At 43.5% G+C, this 22,089-nt stretch overlaps 1 protein-coding gene across 3 annotated transcripts in view; it reads right to left on the minus strand.

The window, feature by feature from the left end:
* The window catches only part of LOC137560928 (uncharacterized), a 121,286-nt gene that overhangs the window by 64,777 nt on the left and 34,420 nt on the right, over nucleotides 1-22,089 (minus strand). For all 3 annotated transcript variants that reach the window (XM_068272110.1, XM_068272111.1, XM_068272109.1), the window contains exon 4: nucleotides 7,300-7,680. In XM_068272110.1, coding sequence (XP_068128211.1) covers nucleotides 7,300-7,680 — 381 coding nt within the window. The remainder of the gene's footprint in view (nucleotides 1-7,299; nucleotides 7,681-22,089) is intronic.

The following is a 22,089-nucleotide window of genomic DNA, read 5'->3' on the forward strand; positions in this document are numbered from 1 at the left end:
CTCCCAGGGGTCGAGTCCTGCATGAACGCGGGGGGACGGCGTCCAATCACTTTTTTTGGACAGTGGACGCCGTCCCCCCTAGCACCCTGGAGGGGAGCAGCGCAGCAGAGAGGAGCATTGTGTGCAGCGTGGGGAAGGGCTGACGTTCCCCCCCTTCCCTCACCTTGGGGCTCCTCTCCCTGGCTCTCCCCTCCATAAAGATTGCGGCGGCGGCGATGACTGGCGGCGGTGACTGGCAGCGGCATCAATGGGCGGGAATTACCTCCTCCAGTGTTCCGGGTTGACGCTGTGCGTGCCGCTGCTCTGGTCTTCACTAGACCAGACTAGCTGCATGAACAGCGTCCACTTGCCGGAACACTGGAGGAGGTAAGTCCCGCCCACTGATGCCGCTGCCAGTCACCGCCGCCAGCCATGTATTTTGGCCCCACCCACGACCACGCCCACGCTATGCTTAACCACGCCCATTTTTGGAGAGGTTTTTAGGGTGAGTCCACTCACTTCTTTTTCCAGAACTAGCCCCTGGTTCCTCCCGTACCTTGTTGCCAGTACTGCTCTCTCACCAGCCTCCTGGAAGTTTTATCCAGTGGCCACAAGCAATTCTTAACAGTGCATGAGTGAATTTCTAATCACAAATGCACAGTGAAAGAAAACGCACATTGATGACCACTTCCTTTTCGTGTGCACACACACAGTTCAAAACTCCTACGTGCATGCATAGTTCTGAACCACTTAGCACCACTGGTGGAAACTCCTGCGATGCTCTTTGACTGATTGAGCCAGCCAGAACAATAGGATTGGGGATGCAGAACGAGGGGGACCCCGAGGAGAACAAACAGCATCAAACTTCTTGGGGGAAGGCAAAAAATGTTGCATGAAACTGTTAGTTCATATCCACAGTGGCTTTTTACCTCAAAGTGGTTAATTCATTAGAGACATTCAGGGCTTGATTCCCAAAAGAGTGCTAACTGCTAGCACGAGTGTTTTCACGCGAATTTTCAAGTTTTCACGCAAAAGCGTGGTTATACGCACAAACGCAAATGTTTGGACGCAAATGATAACGTTTTTGTGTGAAAATTCACATTTGTGCGCTGAAGCGGTATCGTTTGCACGCAAAAATGAGAAATTGTGTGCGAAAATTTGCAATCGTGCGAAAAGGCGAAAGGCCTTTTCGCGCGAAAACACTTGTGCTATCAGTTAGCACTCTTTTGTGAATCAAGCTCTCTGCCTGTTACCTTTCCTCCTGATTTTTCTCCAAGCAGATATTGTCAAACCTAATCAAAACCCTTTTAAAGCTCCCAACAAGCAAGAAATTACTCAAAATGAGTTTTATATTACATTTTACCTACTTTTGAATACTTTTTTCTTTCTTTTTTGTTGGAAGGTGTCTTTAATAATGGGGTAGATGATGTATCTGGCTTTACTGAAGGGAAGAAACACATGGTTTGGGCTGACTCAAAAAAGGAGAAAGCTTTCAATACTCCATCTGAGATTCTGATTTTCTTTGGGCCCTTTTACACTTTATGCCCTGGTATGCATTGGTATGTGTTAGTACGTATGGGTATGTGTATTTTTCCATAGCATAGCAGTACATTGTGAAGAAGATTTCAGTTAGAAAAAGCATGTAGTGGGAATTGGGCCATAGGAAAACCATGGGTAATACTTTTTTCAGCTATAACTGAGAGCATCTGATTAAGTGTAAAAAGGGGCATTAGGGTAGAGTTTAAAAGGTATTTTAGTCTGAGTTCTTCAGGAAAATCTGATGAGCAGGGTTGCTCAAATCCAAATTCAGGTGAAACCCCGATAGTTGCTATCCGGATTTCACCCAGTTACTTGTGCCGGCTGGGCGGGGGGTCAAGCTTACCTGTCTGACGTCTTCTTAGGTCCGTCCGTCGGCGCCTCCCACGATGCGCTCCAAGCGGCGGTCACGTGACTCCAAACACTTGTAGTGTTTGTAGTCATGTGACGCGCGTGGAACGCATCGTGAGATACGCAGAGGGACGGACCTAAGAAGACGTCAGACAGGTAAGCTTGACACCCCCCCGCCCACCCCGCACAGGTAACTGGATGAAATCTACTGATGAGTAAACCTAGCATAGTGTGCTGGACATGTAAGACTCTTCTAGATCTGTTCTTCAACTCTTCAGAGCATACCATCATTCACTGCAGACCGCAGAGAAGTTATCTGTTTTGAGAAGTTGCAGAAGACAAGTTTTCTGCTTTGTTGACTTGTGAATATAATTTTGTTATGTACGGAGCGTGAACAACAGTGATCTTAAGCTTGAGTTCCTGCAGGTGGGGGATAGTACAACAGAGATGATAGCGGTAAGGTTTGCTTTCAGGTGACTGCAGATACTAGGTCTTTGTAGTTGATTGCATGCTATCTCTGATTAGCTAGATAATCGTTATCAGAAGTAGAGACAGGATTTTCTCTGGCAGCCATTTTGGAAAAATGCTTAGTGGTTAGCTGATGGTCATCATTTCTTTTTAGAAGCTGCTAGGAATTTGGTCTACAGCAGTGTTCAGAAACAAATGATCCAGAAGCAGGAAAAAAAAATGCCGGTGGCTGGTAGCCGAAAAGGGCGCCACCATAGACTCTTATGCAATTATTGTTAATTATGGTGAAAAAAAACAGAAAAAGGACGCCCGATAAATATTGTTAATAACATTAGAACATTAAAGTTTTTGAAGTATGTTATCGTTTTAGAAGCTTGCAATGTTATAGTTTTTGTCATATTATATTGTTTGTATGTACAGATTTATGTTAGCAAAGATATTATTGTTTCTATGTGTAAAAGGGTGTTTCTTCTGGTTAGGGACCAACGGGGGGGGGGGGGGGGGTGTTAGATTCCACGGTTGTTAGGGTTAGGCACCACCAGGGAGGTGGTTAGGGTTAGGCACCACCAGGGGAAGGTTCTGTGTGAGAGTAGGGTTGGGTCAAGCTGTATTGTTAAATTACGTTACGATTTTTAACGTTAATATTTTCATTATCAACTCCCGTCTGTTTTAATACCATATTTATCATTAACCAATCTCGTTAACAATGTTTATCATTATTAAGATTTCATTATCCAGCCGCGCCCTTTTTCTCCTGGTGCTATTTTTTCATGCACGCATTGATCTGGTTGAAAAGAGGTAGACATATAAACTATCATGAATACGATCTGAAGAAGGGCTGTCCAAAAGCTTATTCTTTTTCTGTTCAGTTAACCAATAAATGGTATCCTGATTCAAAATGTTTTGCTTTTACTGATGGCTAATCCAGTACATTAATAAGCACTGAGAAAGTTAATAGGCTCATAAAATGAGGTGTGTGAAATGCAGCCAACATGGTGATTTTTACTCACATGAGCAGCTAAAAAGAGGCAGCTAGAAAAAATATATGTATGGCAGCTAATAGAGAGGTAAAATCAGGGATGGTCGTAGTCAGCCAACTTCGCTACGCTGGAACTACGCATAGTTTCAAGCAGTTACACTTCGCCAAACTATGGCTTTGAAATCAAATATTCGCTTCATATGCATTTCGTAGACTATGCATTAAAATATGCAATTACGCGTAGTGTGAAGCGTAGTGTATGCGAATGCTTATGCCCGTATGCAGAAAATTTTACGCATTAATTCCTTTTTTAAATGCTTATACCAGGAGCTCTTCTATGCGTACATTCCCCTTTCCAATGCGTAAATTTGTAAGCATACAATCGCACGCGGAAAATTAGCCGCGAGTAACGCATTCGTAGTTCACTACGCAATACACATGTTAACTATGCATAGTGGGTGTACCGCTACGCGGAAATTCGTAGGGGTAGTTTTGACACTTCATCTACGAACTACGATGCGTAGATGCGAACTACGATGCGTAAATTCACACTGGCGTAGTTTCTACTCATCCCTGGGTAAAATGAAGGGAATTGCCAGGTTTGTTGGAAACAACATACTTTTTGAGGTAGCTGTCCCTTTACTTATACAGCTTTTGTCCTGAGGCCTTCTGCAGTGACTTTGTTCAGCCCAAACAAGATATTGTATCTTGTGGGCTGGGAGTCTGTGTTCCTTTTTTTTTCTTTTACAGGTTACATACAGCTGTATGTTAATGACCGAGTACTGGGGCGGTGGGTATATCCGGGAGATAAACCGCAAATTATGGGCTCCAGGCCCTGGAGGAAATAAGAGAACAAACAGAAAAAAACAAGAACAACAATATTGTGTAGTATTTAAAACACTTGGACAAACAGATGAAGAGAGTGAGGTGAGTTGCTGAAAGGCCACCACAATAAAAACGCATGTAGAGAATTCTATCTCCACACGGATCAACTCAGGAATCTTCTTATGAGTGTTGTCAGTTGATCTTCAGAAGAATCAAAACATAAAAACCCCTACTCGATATCAGATACCAGGGGAGGGTCCCTAAACCAGTGTGAAACTGTCTTACCTCGTACAAGGAATGTGAGTATATATATATATATATATATATATATATATATATATATATATATATATATATATATTATTGCTGCCCACAATTATTCATACCCCTGGCAAATTTTGACTTAAACTTACTTTTATTTAACCACCAAGTAATTTTTTGCTGACAAGTGACATGGGTGTCTCCCAAAACATAATAAGATAATGTACAAGAGGCATTATTGTGGAAAAGAAAACATTTCTCAGCTTTTATTTACATTAGAGTTAAAAGTGTCCAGTCCAAAAGGATTCATACCCTTCTCAATAATCAATAGAAAAGCCTGTATTGGTTATTACAGTAATCAAATGTTTCCTACAATTGCAGACCAGCTTTTTGCATGTCTCCACAGGTATTTTTGCCCATTCATCTTTAGAAATGAGCTCCAAATCTTTCAGGTTGGAGGGTCTTCTTGCCATCACCCAGATTTTTAGCTCCCTCCACAGATTGACTATTGGATTCAAGTCAGGACTCTGGCTGGGCCACTCCAAAACATTAATGTTGTTGTCTGCTAAACATTTCTTCACTACTTTTTCTGTGTGTTTTGGGTTATTGTCATGCTGAAATGTCCACTGGTGCCCAAGGCCAAGTTTCTCTGCAGACTGCCTGATGTTGTTGAGAATCCTCATGTTGTTGAGAATCCTCTCTTTTCTCATGGTGCCGTTAACTGTGATTAGGTTCTCTTGTCCATTGGCTGAAAAACACTCCCAAAGCATTAGGTTCCCACCACCATGTTTGACAATGGGGATGATGTTCTTTGGGTTAGCGGCTTCTCTTTTTGAGAATGAAGAAAACATCATTGTGACGAAACAATTCAGTTTTTGTTTCATCTGACCATAACAAAGAAGACCAGAAGTTTTATTCTTTGTCCAGATGAGCATTTGCAAAGGCCAAGCGAGCTATTGTTTGTCTTATCTGGAGAAGTGGCGTCCTCCTTGGTCTGCATCCATGCAACCTAGCAGTGTGCAGTGTCCGTTGGATTGTCAACCTTCAGACATTGCCACCAGCAGAGCCCAGATTCACCAGGATGACCTTGGTGGTGATCCTTGAATTCTTTTTCACCTCTCTCACTATCCTCCTGGCCAGCACAGGTGTAACTGTTGGCTTCCGACAATGTCCTCTGAGATTTTACACAGTGCGGAACATCTTGTATTTTTTTTTTTTGTAATGCTGTGCACTGTAGCCACTGGAACTTGAAAACTTTTAGAAATCACCTTGTAGCCTTTTCCTGACTTGTGAGCAGCCACAATGCACAGCCGCAGGTCCTCAGTGAGCTCCTTAGTCTTAGACATGACCAACTGCAGAGAGCTGCTGTTTTCCACCTGTTGAGTTGATTAAAACAGCTGTTCCCAATTAATCAGTGTAATTAGGATGCTTTGAACAGCTTGGGCTATTTGGAATGGTATAGAACGTTGGATTTTCCCATCAACTGTAAAAGTTTGTGAAGGGTATGAATCATTTTGGACTGGAAACTTTTTGCTCAAATGTAAATAAAAGTTGAGAAATGTTTTTTTTTTTTTTTTTTTCCACAATAATTCCACTTGTAGATTGCCTTATCTTTTAGGAGACATCTATGTCATTATCCATCAAAATATGACTTGCTGGTTTAATAAAAGTATCTTTAAGTCAATATTTGCCAGGGGTATGAATTCCTTGTCTTACTATTGACCTGAGTTAGCAGGTAAGGCCGACAAAATGCGCTGTTTTGTGTTCACTACATTTTTTTTATTTCTCATTTGTTGCATAAAGTGTTTTGCTGGGGATCACAAACGCTGATGCACGCGCATCCCTGCTTGAATGACGGAACTCTACCAGCTGCAATCACCGCTTGGAGACTGTTAGATGGCGAAATACATTGTACAGCACTGCGATCTACGGTACTGGGGACTGCCGTGTCACTCGGCTGTCCCCTGGAGAGGCACAGAGAGCTATCGGCTCTCATAGGTATCAGCCTCTGGTAGACTGATGACGGAGTGGAGCTTCGTCACTCAAGCAGGGATGTGCGTGCATTGGCGTTCGCGATCCCCAGCAAAACACGCCCCCCACAGTTTACACCAATTGACATTGCACGGTCCTGGGGCTGCACCTTGCAACCGCCAATTGGCATTAGGCGCTCGCAAGGAGGTTAAACATTTTTTTAACATTTTATATCCCTGCGAAGCCCAGGTAAGTATAAATCCTTGTGTTATGTTTATCACAGGTTTACTATAAAAAATGCCCATGAAATTCTGGGTCAGTGTAAGCCACAAGACCCAGAGAAAACGTTATGTTCAGAATTACTAAGTTAAAGAGAATCTGTATTGTTAAAATCGCACAAAAGTAAACATACCAGTGTGTTAGGGGACATCTCCTATTACCCTCTGTCACAATTTCGCCGCTCCCCGCCGCATTAAAAGTGGTTAAAAACAGTTTTAAAAAGTTTGTTTATAAACAAACAAGATGGCCACCAAACAGGAAGTAGGTTGATGTACAGTATGTCCACACATAGAAAATACATCCATACACAAGCAGGCTGTATACACCCTTCCTTTTGAATCTCAAGAGATCATTTGTGTGTTTCTTTCCCCCCTGAGGGGGGAGTGCATAGCAGAACCACAACACTGAAGAACTTGGCAGCCTTCCAGACACAGGCTGACAAGTCTGACAAGGGAAAGATACATTGATTTATTACAGAGATGGTGATAGTATAAAGTGCTGCAGTAAGCCAGAACACATTAGAATAGCTTTTGGAACTTGTAGGATGATAAAAAACAGGATGCAATTACGGAGTCTCTTTAAGTTAGCTGATTCAGAATAGCCACTTGAACATGAAAAAAACAGAAATAAATAAATAAAATGAAAAATACCTTGAGGTTTTCCACTTATTGTTAGTTGTGTTCCCCCTCCATAGTGAATCACGGAGCTAGCACTATTATTTCCTGTGCAGAATTTCAGCATCACAAAGCAGTAATAAGTGGCATTATCTGTTTCTACAATGTCCTTTATACGGAGATTAGCCAGTCCCTCCAGATCAGTTCTTCCATAGTAACTGGAATCAACCATCAATCTGTAGGGGTGATAGGCATGGATTCCACTTGGGCCGCCCACTCTCCAGAAAACTCCAGTCCACAGAGGGGTTTGGCCGGGTGGTACGGTATATGAGCAATTGATAGTAACAGCGTCTCCTCTCTGAGCTGATATTTCTCCAGGCTGAGTGGCTGTGAACTCAGGAGTGCTGTCCTTTGGGTCTGAAAAGAAATGATATGGTTAGATGAAAATAGGGTCAATCCTACCTAAGAAGTGAGGAGGAATGAGGCTATACACAGCGTTTTGGTGGGTTTGTTGACTGCCTTTGCAGATAACATTTTCCTATACTGTATATTACAGACCCTCTCCTGTCTCTGTCTGGGCTTATTTAGGAGAATGAGCGGTTTGGGTCACTCTCAAATTGTAAAATAAATATGTCAAAGTTAGAAGCTCTCAATATCTCCATGGAGGGGTCTTTGACAGAACAAAGAAGGCTTAAAGCGGAATATAACCCTGCATTTCAACTTTGCTCTAAAATATTATTTACAGCATATTATATGCAAAAAGCATTTTTTTTTTTACTAGACCAGCATTGGAAGGGTTAAATACAGAGGTTTAAAGTTCCGTGGAGAGATATGCAGAAGTTCAGATTGTTACATTCTATTTAGTTGAATGTATCCATTGATAAATGTTACACACTCTTTGGCTGTCCTCCAGCTCCTTCTCAGTCAGAGAGAGTGAGTCACATGCCACACTTAGATACATTTATGTAAACAAAATGTATCTATTTCAGCTTTGGATGCGTCTGCAGAAATCTCCAGGAACTTTAAAGCCCTGTGTAACCCTTCCAATGCTGGTCTAGTAAAAAAAAAAAATGCTGGTTGCATATAATATACTGTAAATAATGTTTTAGAGCAAAGTTGAAATGCAGGGTTATATTCCGCTTTAATTATCCTTTGCTTAGTTCCATTAAGAGAGATTTGGAGAAATGGTCCAAGATAGATAGATTTTAAAAATGCAAAGAAGAATGTTTTTTTTTTATTCTCAGAAAAATGACAGTTTAAAAACCATTATTCTTTGCATTTTTAAAATCAGTTTTCTCAAAAATTAAAGGTCTTTTTTTTTACTTGTGCCCATTATTCTCCTTAACCCATGTAGCAATTTTGGTAGCAATAGCAAGTATTGGGGCCAAAGTTGACACAAAATTATGCGTAAATTAATGCGTAATTACGAATGTTTACAATTACATACAACATTAATTACGCTTTTTCCCAAAATTTTGCATTACAATTACGATGTGCAAGTGCGAATTAATATGCGTAATTATGTATAGGTATTATTTCTGCTCATCACTACTCTGCAAGTAGCTACTACTACAAGGGGGGCATTGTGGGAAGCCTCGGTAGAATTACAAGACTTTCCTCTTCTTAACCACTTGAGGACCCACCCTTTACCCCCCCTTAAGGACCAGCGCTGTTTTAGCTGATCTGCGCTGGGTGGGCTGTGCAGCCCCCAGCACAGATCAGGGTGCAGGCAGAGCGACCAGATCGCCCCCCTTTTTTCCCCACTAGGGGGATGATGTGCTGGGGGGGGTCTTATCGCTCCTGCCTGCTTGGATGTTGCGGGGGGGGGGCACCTCAAAGCCCCCCTCCGCGGCAAAATTCCCCCCTCCCTCTCCTCCCTCCCTTCCCCGGAGATCCGAGGCTGCACAGGAACAGATCTGTCCTGTGCAGCCTCTAACAGACTCCTGCCTGTCATGTGACAGCGATCCCCGGCCGCTGATTGGCCGGGGATCGCTGATCTGGTACAACGCTGCTACTGTTAGCAGCGTTGTACGAATGTAAACAAAGCAGATTATTTCCGCTTGTGTTTACATTTAGCCTGCGAGCCGCGATCGGCAGCCCCCAGGCTATTCACGGAGCCCCCCGCCGTGAATCGACAGGAAGCAGACGCTCGCGCGAGCGGCTGCTTCCTGATTAATTAGCCTGCAGCCGGCGACGCAGATCTGCGTCGCTGGTCCTGCAGCTGCCACTTTGCCGACGCGTGTTATGAGTGCGCGGTCGGCAAGTGGTTAAAGAGGAACTCCACTGAAAATAACGTAATGAACAAAAGTGCTTAATTTTTACAATAGTTATGTATAAATGATTTAATCAGTGTGTGCCTGTTATGATCAATTCTGCAGCATGTACTGCTGGCTGCAGTTTTACTGTAGACAAGCATTTTTTGATTTCTTTGCGCGCATTTGCTCGCATAGTTTTGCTTGCGCTCACACTGAGCGTTGATTCCATCTGCAGTCGCTCTGAAGTTAATGACAGTTTAAGATGCTCTTCTGAAAGCAAACATTGTCTGTTGCAGTGGGGCTGCAATTCCTTTCTTGCAGGCTGCATAGCTTTATCTGCCCTTTCCTGCTGTCAGCCTGTGACTGATTATCATTCACCTGTGTGGGAATCTGCATGTCTGCTCCCATTGGATGACCTCAGTATAAAGGACTGCTTCCTGCAGTGCTCCTCAGGCTATCATAGTTTCAGCATAAGCCTGTCTTGCTGTTACTCTGGCCCCAGACCGTGTTCATAGTTCTAGTGTTAATTCATGTGGACTGCACTGATCTCCTGCGTAGGAGTCAGTGAGTCCTTCTAGTCCTGTTCCTGTTTATCAGCATTTGTTACTTTGCTGGTCTTGCATCATATATTGGTTCATCGCCGATATATATGCATACTAGCACATTTGTTGTTTTCCTTGTATTCGTGTTACGTTAATACATCAGTGTTGCTGTTATATACAAACTCGAACTGTTTATATCCTGTGTTCAGTCAGTCAGTTTCCAGCACATTTTGGTAGGTTGCGCTTATCGTGATCACCCGTGCTTAGCTAGTTCAGTCCTGTTCCTGTTACCTTGCGTGGATTGCGCTCACTTCTGCGTAGAAGTAGCGAATCCTTCCTAGTCCTGTTCCGTGTCCTGCTCCAGTTCCTAGCTAGTGTTCCTTGCTTATGTTATATATCGGTTCATCGCCGATATATACATATGTGAGTCATTTGTAGTTTCATTGATAGCTGTAATTGTAATACGCTAGGAATATCATATCCATTGTATATTTGTATGTATTGCATTTGCCTGTCTTTGATTCTGCTGTTTACTGACTATTCTGTCCTGTCATTGCGAAGTAGGCCATCGCTGCGTCTGCGATTGGCTACTTCCTTTCAGTCTGTCCTGTTGTGGGTGCTTGCTGTCACTAAGGCAGTGACTAGTTTAGCAAGCGTTCATTCTGTTTACCTGTCCCTGTCTTTCTGAGTTCTGATTGATACGCTCAGTGCAACTTTTGCACTGAGCCATTATTGTGAAGTATTGTTTGTGGTTGATCGGATCTACGCCTGCTCTGTGCGCCACATCTCCTACGGGAGTCAGTCCTCTCCTCCACTACACTGGGGTAGTGTTGGGCCAAACAGTTCGCCTGGCGAACCTCTCTGGGCCTCTTACTACTTCCGGGTCGCAATGACCCGGAGTAGTACGCCTGCGCTGCCCGGCGGAGCGCGTCCTAGATCGCGCTCCTGTTGCCGGGCACTCTCTGCGCATGAGCGTGACGTCACTCATGACGTCACGCACATGCGCAGAGAGTGCCCGGCAACGGGAGCGCGATCTAGGACGCGCTCCGCCGGGCAGCGCAGGCGTACTACTCTGGGTCATTGCGACCCGGAAGTAGTAAGAGGCCCATGAATTTAGAGATGTTCGCCGGCGAACGGTTCGGGAACCGTTCGCCACATCTCTACACTGGGGATATCCTGGTTCCTTGTGTGTGTCTCCTTCATGTCAGGTTATGCATTACGTGCTGACTGTGCAGAATATACCACCGAGCGTAACAGTGCCCATTGTAAAATCTTTCCTCTCCCTGATTTACATTCTGACATTTATCATATGGTGATATTTTTACTGCTGGCAGGTGATGTCAGTGGAAGTAGCTGCTGCTTGCTTTTTTGGCAGTTGGAAACAGCTGTTATTTCCCACAATGCAACAAGGCTCCCACAGTGTGATGTCAGCACCATGGTCCTGACATCACACTGTGGGAAGGTTTTCAACACAATGGCCTCAATTCACTAAGATCACGCTGGAGATAATAAGGCAAGAGAAAACTTACCAACACACATCGATCTTGCCCTCTTAAGGTGTAGAGATAAGTTTTCACAGTGAGAGAGTTATCTTATCACTTCAGTCCTTAAGTTACCTCCTCTGTAGTTATTTTCACATGCAGTTAATTAAAAGCCTGTCTTTAACTTTAGAATTTTGCAGTTATTTTAAGGATTGAAACGTTAACTTTAGAGATCTCACCTTAACTTAAAAACAGAAGAGTTAACTTTAGGTTTGCCTGAGGTAAAATGTTTCCTGAATACTACATGCCTTATCACCATGGTGATAATTCTAGAAACATTATTAAAGACAGGAGATAAGCTTAGTGAATTGATGCCAACATCAGCCATACAGAGCCCCCTGAATGATGACCCGTTTGAGAAAAGGTAAATATTTCTCATGTGAAAGGGGGTTTTAGCTTCTGATTGGGATGAAGTTCAATCTTAGGCCACGGTTTCTTTTTAAGTAATTGTGTGATATTGTACCTGAGCTTTGGCTTGGGTACACTTTAAGGTGGGAGGATCGAGTTAGGTGAAGCATGACTAAAGATATGTATGCACGCTGGATTAAACTTGGCCAAGGCAGCCATTAAAGATTGACTTTGGCGAGAATCTATAATGTGTACATGAGTCGCCTGATGTTGTCTAAAGATCCAGCATTCTGGATAACCCCAGAGCACTTTGTTCTTTTACTCACCCTCACCTGCTAAAAGCCACTATGGCCTCGATTCATCAACACTTAGCAAATTTGTTAACAACAGTTTGGTAAAATATCGAATTTGTTAACTTCATTTCAGGATTCATCAAAGTTATCTACAGCTGTTAGCGAACATTCGTTAACGATTCGGTAACGATTCGCTAAAACGGAAGAAAGTGCAATTCATGAAAAAGAAAGTGGGCGTGGTTTAGCGTTACATTTAGGATTAGTTATCTCCTTCACTGCTCTGTCGTTATTCCTGTCAGATCATTGCTGACAGAGAAGATGGAGCCATTTGAAGTGGTTATGTAGCAGCTGAGAGTGATTCAAAGGCGCAGAAGGGCAAGAATAAGGTCTGCAACCATATAAATTTGTAAGAGAATAGATTTATTTGCTATAACACGACATCTGCATTTCTCTTGAATCATCTTGTAAGAGAACACAGGCAGTGCCAGGGTTAACTAATTTTGCTAGCTGCACTATAATTTTTTAGAAAAGGCTCCTATCAAATTGTGGGATTGTCCCAACCACTTTCAGAATCCTGGTCCAGGTGTTAAGCCCTATTCAGAATGTTGCTACGTAGTGCTCAAAGGACTGCCTTTTACCCACAATTCCATGGGAATCTTATGGCCTTGTGTTAAATTACCGCTGTAAAATGGAAATATCGACACGTTACCGAATGTTTACCGAATTGTTATCGAATTCACACCGAATGCCGAAAAACCTTGATGAATACAACTAGAAATCGCTAAACTTCGAATTCGGTAATTTAACAAACTGGAAAAAGTTATCTCAAAGACAATGATGAATCGAGGCCTATGTCATTGTTGCTTGAAGGATTGAACTCCTACCCAGAGGGCAACCGTTCTCATACTTGTGTATGCAGCTTAGGCAACAAACACTGAAGCCGATGATGAAAACACTCTCACACAGTCATTACATTCAAGGATTCTTGGATAGTGCTTTTTAAAATCCGAATTAATCCGGATCCGGATACCTAGATATCCAGATCCGGTTCGGATATCCGAATCCGACCTTTTAGATATCCGCGGGAACGCGGATATCCGGATGCATTATCCACGGATATCTGACCTATTCGGATATCTGGATAGAAAAACCGGAAGTGCCGTTTAACCTCCTTGCCGGTTATCCCGAGCTCAGCTCGGGGTAACCTGCGCAGGAGGATTTCTCAGGCCCCTCTGGGCCGATTTGCATATTTTTTTTTATTGCACGCAGCTAGCACTTTGCTAGCTGCGTGCATATTACGATCACCGCCGCTCGCCGCCGATTCGCTGCGTGCATATTACGATCACCGCCACTCGCCGCCGATTCGCCGCTACGTCATCCCGCCCCGTCGCCATGGCGACCAGGAAAGCCCAGCAGGAAATCCCGTTCTGAACGTGATTTCCTGCTTACTCTGATCGCCGAAGGCGATCAGAGTGGGTGGGGGGATGCCGCTGCTCAGCGGCTATCATGTAGCGAGCCCTGGGCTCGCTACATGATTTAAAAAAAAAAAAAAGTGCTGCGCTGCCCCCTTGCAGCAGGAATTGGACCGGCAAGGGGGTTAAATAGCTTTAAAAGGGGTTTTGAGGGTAAATGAGGCATGTATCATCATTATTTTACAAAGGGGAACACTAATTGATGATGTGGGGACTTCAAATCCCCCCCCTCCCCCCAAAAAAATGGCTGTCAATTAACATTAGGCCTAGGTTCCAGACAGCTGTCGTGCAGCCCACATTGTGTCCAAAGTCCAACTGCACAACTGGGACATGACAGTTTTCAGCCCAGACACCTCCAAAAAAATATGCAGCAATTGTGTTTTGGATTAAATATAGGTGGTATCAGTGGCCTGTGGCACCCTGGTCTGGCGGTGGGAGCTGCACAGGCAGCAGGAGCAGGGCAATGCAGCAGCAGGTGTAACGTGTGCCAGGAGCATGCCTGATGTGGCACGTGGCACTTGCCAAGTGTCACGTGGCACTTGGCATGTGTCACTTGCCACGTGTCACTTGCCACTTGTCACGTGGCATGTCACGTGACACGTGCCAAGTGCCACGTGACACGTGCCAAGTGCCACGTGACACTTGGCAAGTGCCACGTGTCAAGTGGCAAGTGCCACGGGACACGTGCCAAGTGCCACGTGCCAAGTGACACGTGCCAAGTGCCACGTGACATGTACCAAGTGCCACGTGACACGTGCCAAGTGACACGTGCCAAGTGCCATGTGACATTTGGCAAGTGCCACGTGACATGTGGCAAGTGCCGAGTGACAGTCAGACAGCAGAGGAAAAGACACTAGTGCACACTAACACATTAATGAATTAACAATAGTGTAGTGATAGTGAAGGGGTTAATCACTGAGCTTATCACTGTGTACAGCCCTTTGCCCAGCAGCAGCACTGCAGTTGTGCAGCACACACTCTAACTGTCACACTATGAGACATCAATCAAGCTAATTACCAATTACTATAGAGTAGTGAAGGGGTTAATCAATTAACAGCTTTAGGTTTATAACTGTGTACAGCCCTTGCTAGACCACCAGCACTGGAGCATGTCTCTCAGGAAGCATTCAGCAAGCCAGGATGATCTGTCTCATAATGGCAGCCCTCCTTATTATACAAGGGGGGCTGGCCAGTGTTCCTTTCTGTGATTGGGTGCCAGGGCTTAGGCTGGGAGGCCTTTGATTGGCTCAATGAGGTCAGGTGGGGCTGGTCAGGGTTCCCCTCTGTGATTGGTTGCTAGGGCTTCTGCTGGGAGTGTTACCAGTGTTCAGTGGTGTAAGTGCAGACTAGTGCCACAATGCAGCCAGCAGCATCTGTTTTAAACAGAGGAGAGACACAGACATGTGGCTCAGTTGATGTCCAACTTTAATATGAGCCTCAGGCCCTGGATCTCCTCAGAACATTGCAATCCTAGCAGAGCTCCATCTAGTGGCAGCCTTATTATTGTGCTGTTTGGAGGTCTGAGTTTAATCCTGTCACACACTCCCCCTCTTTAAATAAATGTCTCCTGACATTTCATGAATGAAATTTAATCATAGTTCAGATCATAGCAATCTGCATATGTTCCTGGCAAAAAGTATGAACATGAGGGCATTGTTAAAGGTATATCAATAGGCCTCTCTGTCTCTGGGGGATTACAGTGCTGTTCAATCACATTTGCATGAACATTCCATTTTTGAAAAGAGGGTTTTCCAAGGGTCTCATATGTGAAAATCTCCTTTGGTTTCCTTGTTCTTTGGGGAGGACTGTCATTTCTCTGTTCTTCAGGGACATTTGGTGTAACTGTGTCCTCGTCACATTGTGAATCTGCTTTTTGTAAAGATGGTGCTCTAGTCCCTTCTGTTAATTCTACAGGCAAGTCTTGGATTTCCTTATCTGATAGGCAGTGGCTTTCCAGCTGTTCTTCTGTAAGTTCCACAGGCAGGTCTTGAACATTTTCCTCTGGCAATTGATGGTTTTCCAGTTGTTCTTGTGGGGTATTATGGTCCCTAGGATAAAATTCTTCAGCCTCAGCTCGTAACTGAGGAGTAACACATTGCTCACTGTATTGGAAAAGTTCAGGACAGTAGTAATACCCTTCATCTGAGGAATCTGACTCTGTGCTCTCTGAATTGTTGTTTACTTTAACTCTAGCTGCTGGTCTGGTGTGAGTTCTCTTCTGTGATTCCTTTGCTTTGTTTTCTAGGGGTAAATCTCTGACAGGAAGCAGCAAATTGCGATGAATCACCCTTGTTGGTTTATTACCTTTCTCTGATTCAACTTTATAAATATGTTCTGGGCCTATCTGTTCAATTACCCTGCATACTTCTTTTTCCGAGTAGGTGCGGAGTTTTCCTGGCCCTCCCCGCTCTGACAGATTTCTTACAAGAACACGGTCACCAGGCTGCAGAGCAATTCCTTTGACATGCCTGTCATGGTACCTTTTCCCCTTTTGAGATGACTTTTGGCTATTCTCAGAGGCAATTCTGTAAGCTTCCTTCATTTTTAACGCCCATTTCTCAGCATAGTGTTGAGGTGATGCCGCTCCATTCTCATCATCTAGGTCAAATATTAAATCTATTGGTAGACGAGGTGCCCTACCATATAGCAGGTAGTAAGGGGCGTAGCCAGTTGCATCATGCCTGGTACAGTTATATGCATGGACAATGTGTGGTAGATACTCTTTCCACTGAGCTTTCTTCTCTTCTTCTAAAGTCTGGAGCATTTGTAACAGTGTTCTGTTCAGTCTCTCAACTGGGTTGCCTTGTGGATGGTACGGTGTTGTCCTAGAATGGGCTATTCCAGACAACTGTCTCAACCTTCTAAAAAGGTGGTTCTCAAATTCTTTACCTTGATCATGATGTAATTTTTCAGGATATCCAAATATAGGGATGAAATTGTCGAAAATCTTCTCTGCAGCTGTTTTTCCTGCTTTGTTTCGAGTAGGATATGCCTGGGCAAAACGGGTGAAATGATCCATGACTACCAGTATGTATTCATAGCCACCTCTGCTCTTCTCTAGGTGAAGGAAATCCACAGAGACAAGTTCAAAAGGAGCACTTGTGTTGATAGAACCCATAGGTGCCCTGTCCGGTACTGTCGGGTGCTTCTGTTTGAGGCAGCTACATCTTTTAGTAACATAGTCTGTTATCTGTTTCTGCATGAAAGGCCAGTAGAATCTTTCTCTTGCCAGCTGCATCACTTTGTCTGCTCCACAGTGGTCCATGTCATTATGTAAGTGTTTCAACACTATCGGAGTTAATTTCTCTGGAACCACTATTTTCTTCTGTCGTAGTAAGATGTTATCTTTCACACTCAGTTTGCCCCAATCATGTATGAGTTGTTTTCCTCTCCTGTCCAGGCCCCTTTTGTCTTCCTTTGAGGGAACTTTCTTCTTCGTTTTTAGATCCATTACCACTTGGATAGCTTTGTCTTCTGACTGAGCACTTCTGAGCTTATCCTTTGTAATAATTTCCTGAGGGTCAATATCTTGAAATTTTTCTTCAACTTGTGGTTCTAGGGCTAGTGACATGGCCCAAAGATCTGCTTCATCAACCCCTGCCTTGCTTCCTTTCCATATAGCAGAGATAGTCTGTGGTGTGATCACATTTATGAATTCGTCTTCATCTTCAGCAGTGTTTAATGGCATTCTAGACAACGTATCAGCATCTGCATTTTTCTTACCTGGACGATATTTAATATCAAAACGAAAATCAGCTAACTCTCCTACCCATCGGTGCCCCACACTATTTAGTTTTGCTGAGCTGAGAACATAGGTCAGTGGGTTATTGTCTGTAAATACAGTGAAAGAGGGTGCATAGTACAGATAGTCCCGAAACTTATCACAAATGGCCCACTTCAAGGCTAAGAATTCCAGCTTCCCTGAGTGCAGGTGATATATTTTTTCAGTGGGTGTCAGTGTCCGTGAACCAAATCCAAAAATACGTAGTTTATTCTCCTGATGTTGGTAAAGCACTGCACCTAGCCCATCTTGTGATGCATCAGTATGCAAGATAAATGGCAGATTAAAGTCTGGATAAGCAAGAATTGGAGGTTTGGTTAATAACACTATTATCTTGTCAACAGTTTCCTGATGCTTTGCTGTCCACTGAACTGAAGTTCCTGAGGGTAACTGCTGTGTTCTTCCTGCCTTCACATGCTGTCTCTCATTTGCTAATTCATTTTTACTTATTTTCTTATATTCCTTCTTTGTTTGCAGCAGGTCATACAGAGGTTTAGCAATTCGGGAGAAGTTTTGTATAAAGCAGCGGTAATAACTCAGGAACCCTAGTAGTTTTCTCACATCTCTCACTGTCCTTGGTGTTTTCTCTCTGACTGCCTGAATTGCTTCTGTATCCTGTGGGTCCATTCGGCATCCATTGCCTGACACAAGTCTTCCTAGGAACCTCACTTCTCTTTTGAAAAGTTCACACTTATTTGGTCTCAACTTGATTCCATATGCACGCATCTTCTGAAATATCTTTCTTAGAACTTCAATATGTTCTGGAAATGTCTTAGAATAACACAGAACATCATCTAGATAGGGGGAGCAACATTCATCTCTCAGACCTACCAGAGTCTCCTCCATGCACCTTTGAAATGCTGCTGGGGCATTCATCAAGCCAAAAGGGATCCTCACCCATTCATGTAACCCCCATGGTGTACTAAATGCTGTCATGTGCCTTGATTCTTCAGAGATAAACCCTTGATGGTAAGCACTTCCCTGATCCAAGATTGAGAACCATGAGAATCCACTCAGATTATCTAGAAGATCTTGAACTCGTGGTAGGGGATGCCTATCTGGTACAGTCTTCTTATTTAACTCTCTGAAGTCGATGCACAGTCTCAAGCTGCCATCTTTTTTTCGGACACATACCACAGGTGAGGAGTAAGGTGATTTTGACTTGCGTATCCACCCCCTCTTCATTAGCTTCAGTATATAGTCTTTTACTTCCTGATATAAGGGTCTTGGTATGGAGTTGTAGGACTTCTGCACTGGGATCTTGTCTCTTAGATTAATCTGCAGATTCAGATTAGGAATACACCCAATCTCTCCCTCCTCTCTTGCAAAAATGTCAGATTCCTCGAACAACATCTGCTTAGCAAGTGTCTGCTCTTCTTCAGTGAGATGCTGTAAATTTACTGGAGGATTCCATTTCTTGCCCTGGGAGCTTTGGGCCTTTGCTTGCATCATGGATACTGCATTCTTACTTCTTTTCTGTACCGCTTGTTTTGCAGATTTAATATCATTCACAAAGATCTCTTCCATAATTAGGTAGATCATGCCTAACACAGTCCTTGGTTGAATATATACAGTATGCTTAGTGGTGTTCTGAACAGGAATCTTTATCTGTTTTGTTCGCCCCCTGTGCATCTTCACAAGTATAGGGAACGCTTCCAGACCCCCAGGAAATTGACTGGGCAATAGTGGCTCAAACAGCACTGTATCCTCTCCAGGCCAGGAACGAATATTACACAGAATCTCACATGATTTTCCTTTCAGAACCCTAATGCTTTGGCTACCGGTATATATGCTACGTACCAACTCATTATCTTTACTAATGGATGACAATACAAGACCCACCAAAGCATTTGCTTTACATTTCCTTACATGCAATGCCTCACTTAATAGTATTGTGATCAGAGTTACAACTGTCAGCATTTTCTTTAATAATTTCTTCAATTGCATTAAACCCTATGATTGGGGTGAACGAGCAGTGTTGGCTAACTAGCATGGGTACAAACATAGTTACCTTTTTCCCATTATTCTCAATGTTCAGTTCAAGCTCAACCCACCCATCATAAGGAACAACAGAACCATTTGCCGCTTTAATTGTTAAGCATTCATTTTCTCCTAACAATTTTTCAATAGGCTGTACTGTAATGTGCTTTTGGTATTGTTTTATCCAGCTTGCAGCCACAATACTTATTTGGGACCCTGTGTCAACTAGTACTTTTGTGGACACACCTCCCAAACTACAAGTAAGCAAGCATTTATTTCCTATAAGCCTGGCTACTTTTTTTCTGCCCCAACTCTTTGGTGGGTGAGGCATTTCACTGGGTTTTGTACTGATTTGGGACTTGTCTTGAGAACTGGTCACTGGTTGTCCCTCACCTGTGACCATTCCTCGTTTCCCGAGAGCCTTTTCTGTTTCATGCAGCCACGCGCACTATGACCTTCCTGACCACATTTAAAACAATGCCAACATTTATCTTTTCCTTCATGCACACATTGTTTACATTTATACACAGTCTTGGTTTTAACACTGTCATTTAAAACCTTCACAGGCCCAGGTTCATTCTTTTTTACTGCACCTGCCTGTAGCAGAGATTGTACATTCTTTGTAAGAGCAGCAACTTGTGCTGTTAATTCTACCAATGAGGTTTGAGTATCACTGGTATGGTTTATGGACTCTCTTACATCCTGTGCCTGAATGACATTTGTGGTAGTCAGCTTGGATCTGCCTATGCCACTTAATCTGACTTGCCTCTCTGCTTCTATTCTGGCTAGCTTAGTGACTGTTTCTAGGAGCACATCATCAGTTGTCGATAAGTCTGATATATATGGCTTAATCTCTCTTCTAATGTCACTATATTTCTCACTTAACCCCTGATATAGTGTGTGCAGAAACACTCCTTGCACCAAGTTCTTGTCATAAGTAACTGCAGCACCAACTTGTTGAGAAGACCACAAAACTTTCTGCTTTAGTCCCATAACTCTATACACAAACTGCTGCGGAGTTTCTTTATCATGCTGTTTAGCATTCATCAGTTCCTGGAACAAATCAGTGCTGCTCCTGTCCTGGAGATGTGAGCGCAAAAACCTTTTAAGCTCTGCAACAGAAAGATCCTCCTTGTTTACCAACATTTCCTTAAAAGTTCCTGCTTTCACAGCTTTCAGCACAGTTCTGATGATTTCTGACTCTGAGTATCTTTCTTGTATACCTTCATCAATCTGTTTGCATACACTGCTATATGTAAGTTCAGAGTCCCAGTCTGAAATTTGACCACCATAAATTTTAAATTCTTTTCTTGGCAGGTAAGCTGCTAAGTCCTTTAATGTAAAGCCACTTTCTGTCATTTGCAGTGTTCTGTCTTTTGTGTGAATTATGCTGTGCTCTCTGTCCCCACTTACAGGAGGAGTGTCAGAGTTTATTTCTCCTAGCAAAGACTCAGCCAGTTCTTTCATCTGCAGCAGATATGCCTTCCCAGCCACTGTCCTCCATGCTGCACACTGCTTCTCCCTGTAAGTGTTCCAGAATGTACTCACAAATCTCCTGCTCACTTGAACCTGTAGCTTGGGGAACTTCTTTTCCAGCATCTCCCTGAATCTGCACAGCAAGTGAGTGCAACTGCTCCTCAGACAAAGTGTGCAGAAGCTTCTGGATCTGCCACTGCAGCTTTTTCACTGAAGTAGTGTCAGCCATCTCAGAGCCTGTGTAGCTTGCTTGAAGCTTTCCCTCTCTCGCTTTACTGTAATGATCAGCTTCTCCCTGTGACTGTCTTGCACAATGATTACACCATCCCAGGCTGAGCCCCCAAATGTTACCAGTGTTCAGTGGTGTAAGTGCAGACTAGTGCCACAATGCAGCCAGCAGCATCTGTTTTAAACAGAGGAGAGACACAGACATGTGGCTCAGTTGATGTCCAACTTTAATATGAGCCTCAGGCCCTGGATCTCCTCAGAACATTGCAATCCTAGCAGAGCTCCATCTAGTGGCAGCCTTATTATTGTGCTGTTTGGAGGTCTGAGTTTAATCCTGTCACAGGAGCCCTCTGATTGGCTCTAGGCCATCATCACCTTAGTTACAGTATTTTTCGGATCTGGATATCCGCGGATATCCGCGGATATCCACGGATATCCGGGTCATGCGTCAAACTATCCGCAGATAGCTATCCGGATTTGGGCCCAACTATCTGGAATCCGGATAGCATAAAAATTTTCGGATATCCGGAATCTGGATGAGCATCCCTGATTACATAATGCAAACTTGAACTGTATAACAAAAATCTGTAACCAGCAACCCACATTCACAGCAAATTCCTGCATAGAGTTCATAGCTGCACAAAGCAGGCAGCATTGCAGTTTAGGAACCATCATCAGCCACTGTAACTTCAAAACTGACACAACCAGTAAGTGCTGAACTTTGACCAATCCTATTGCAAGGCTGTGGTTATCCCTGCAGATAAAACAAGAAAACTAAAATAGGTTTGAAAATTACTGTATCTATTGGACTATAAGACTCACTTTTTCTTCCTCAAAAGTGGGAGGAAAAGGTCACTGCCTCTTATAGTCCAAATGCAGAGAGTTCCTGACTTGTGAAGGCCTGCCAATA

This window comes from Hyperolius riggenbachi, chromosome 3, assembly GCF_040937935.1.
Source record: "Hyperolius riggenbachi isolate aHypRig1 chromosome 3, aHypRig1.pri, whole genome shotgun sequence".
NCBI lineage: Eukaryota > Metazoa > Chordata > Amphibia > Anura > Hyperoliidae > Hyperolius > Hyperolius riggenbachi.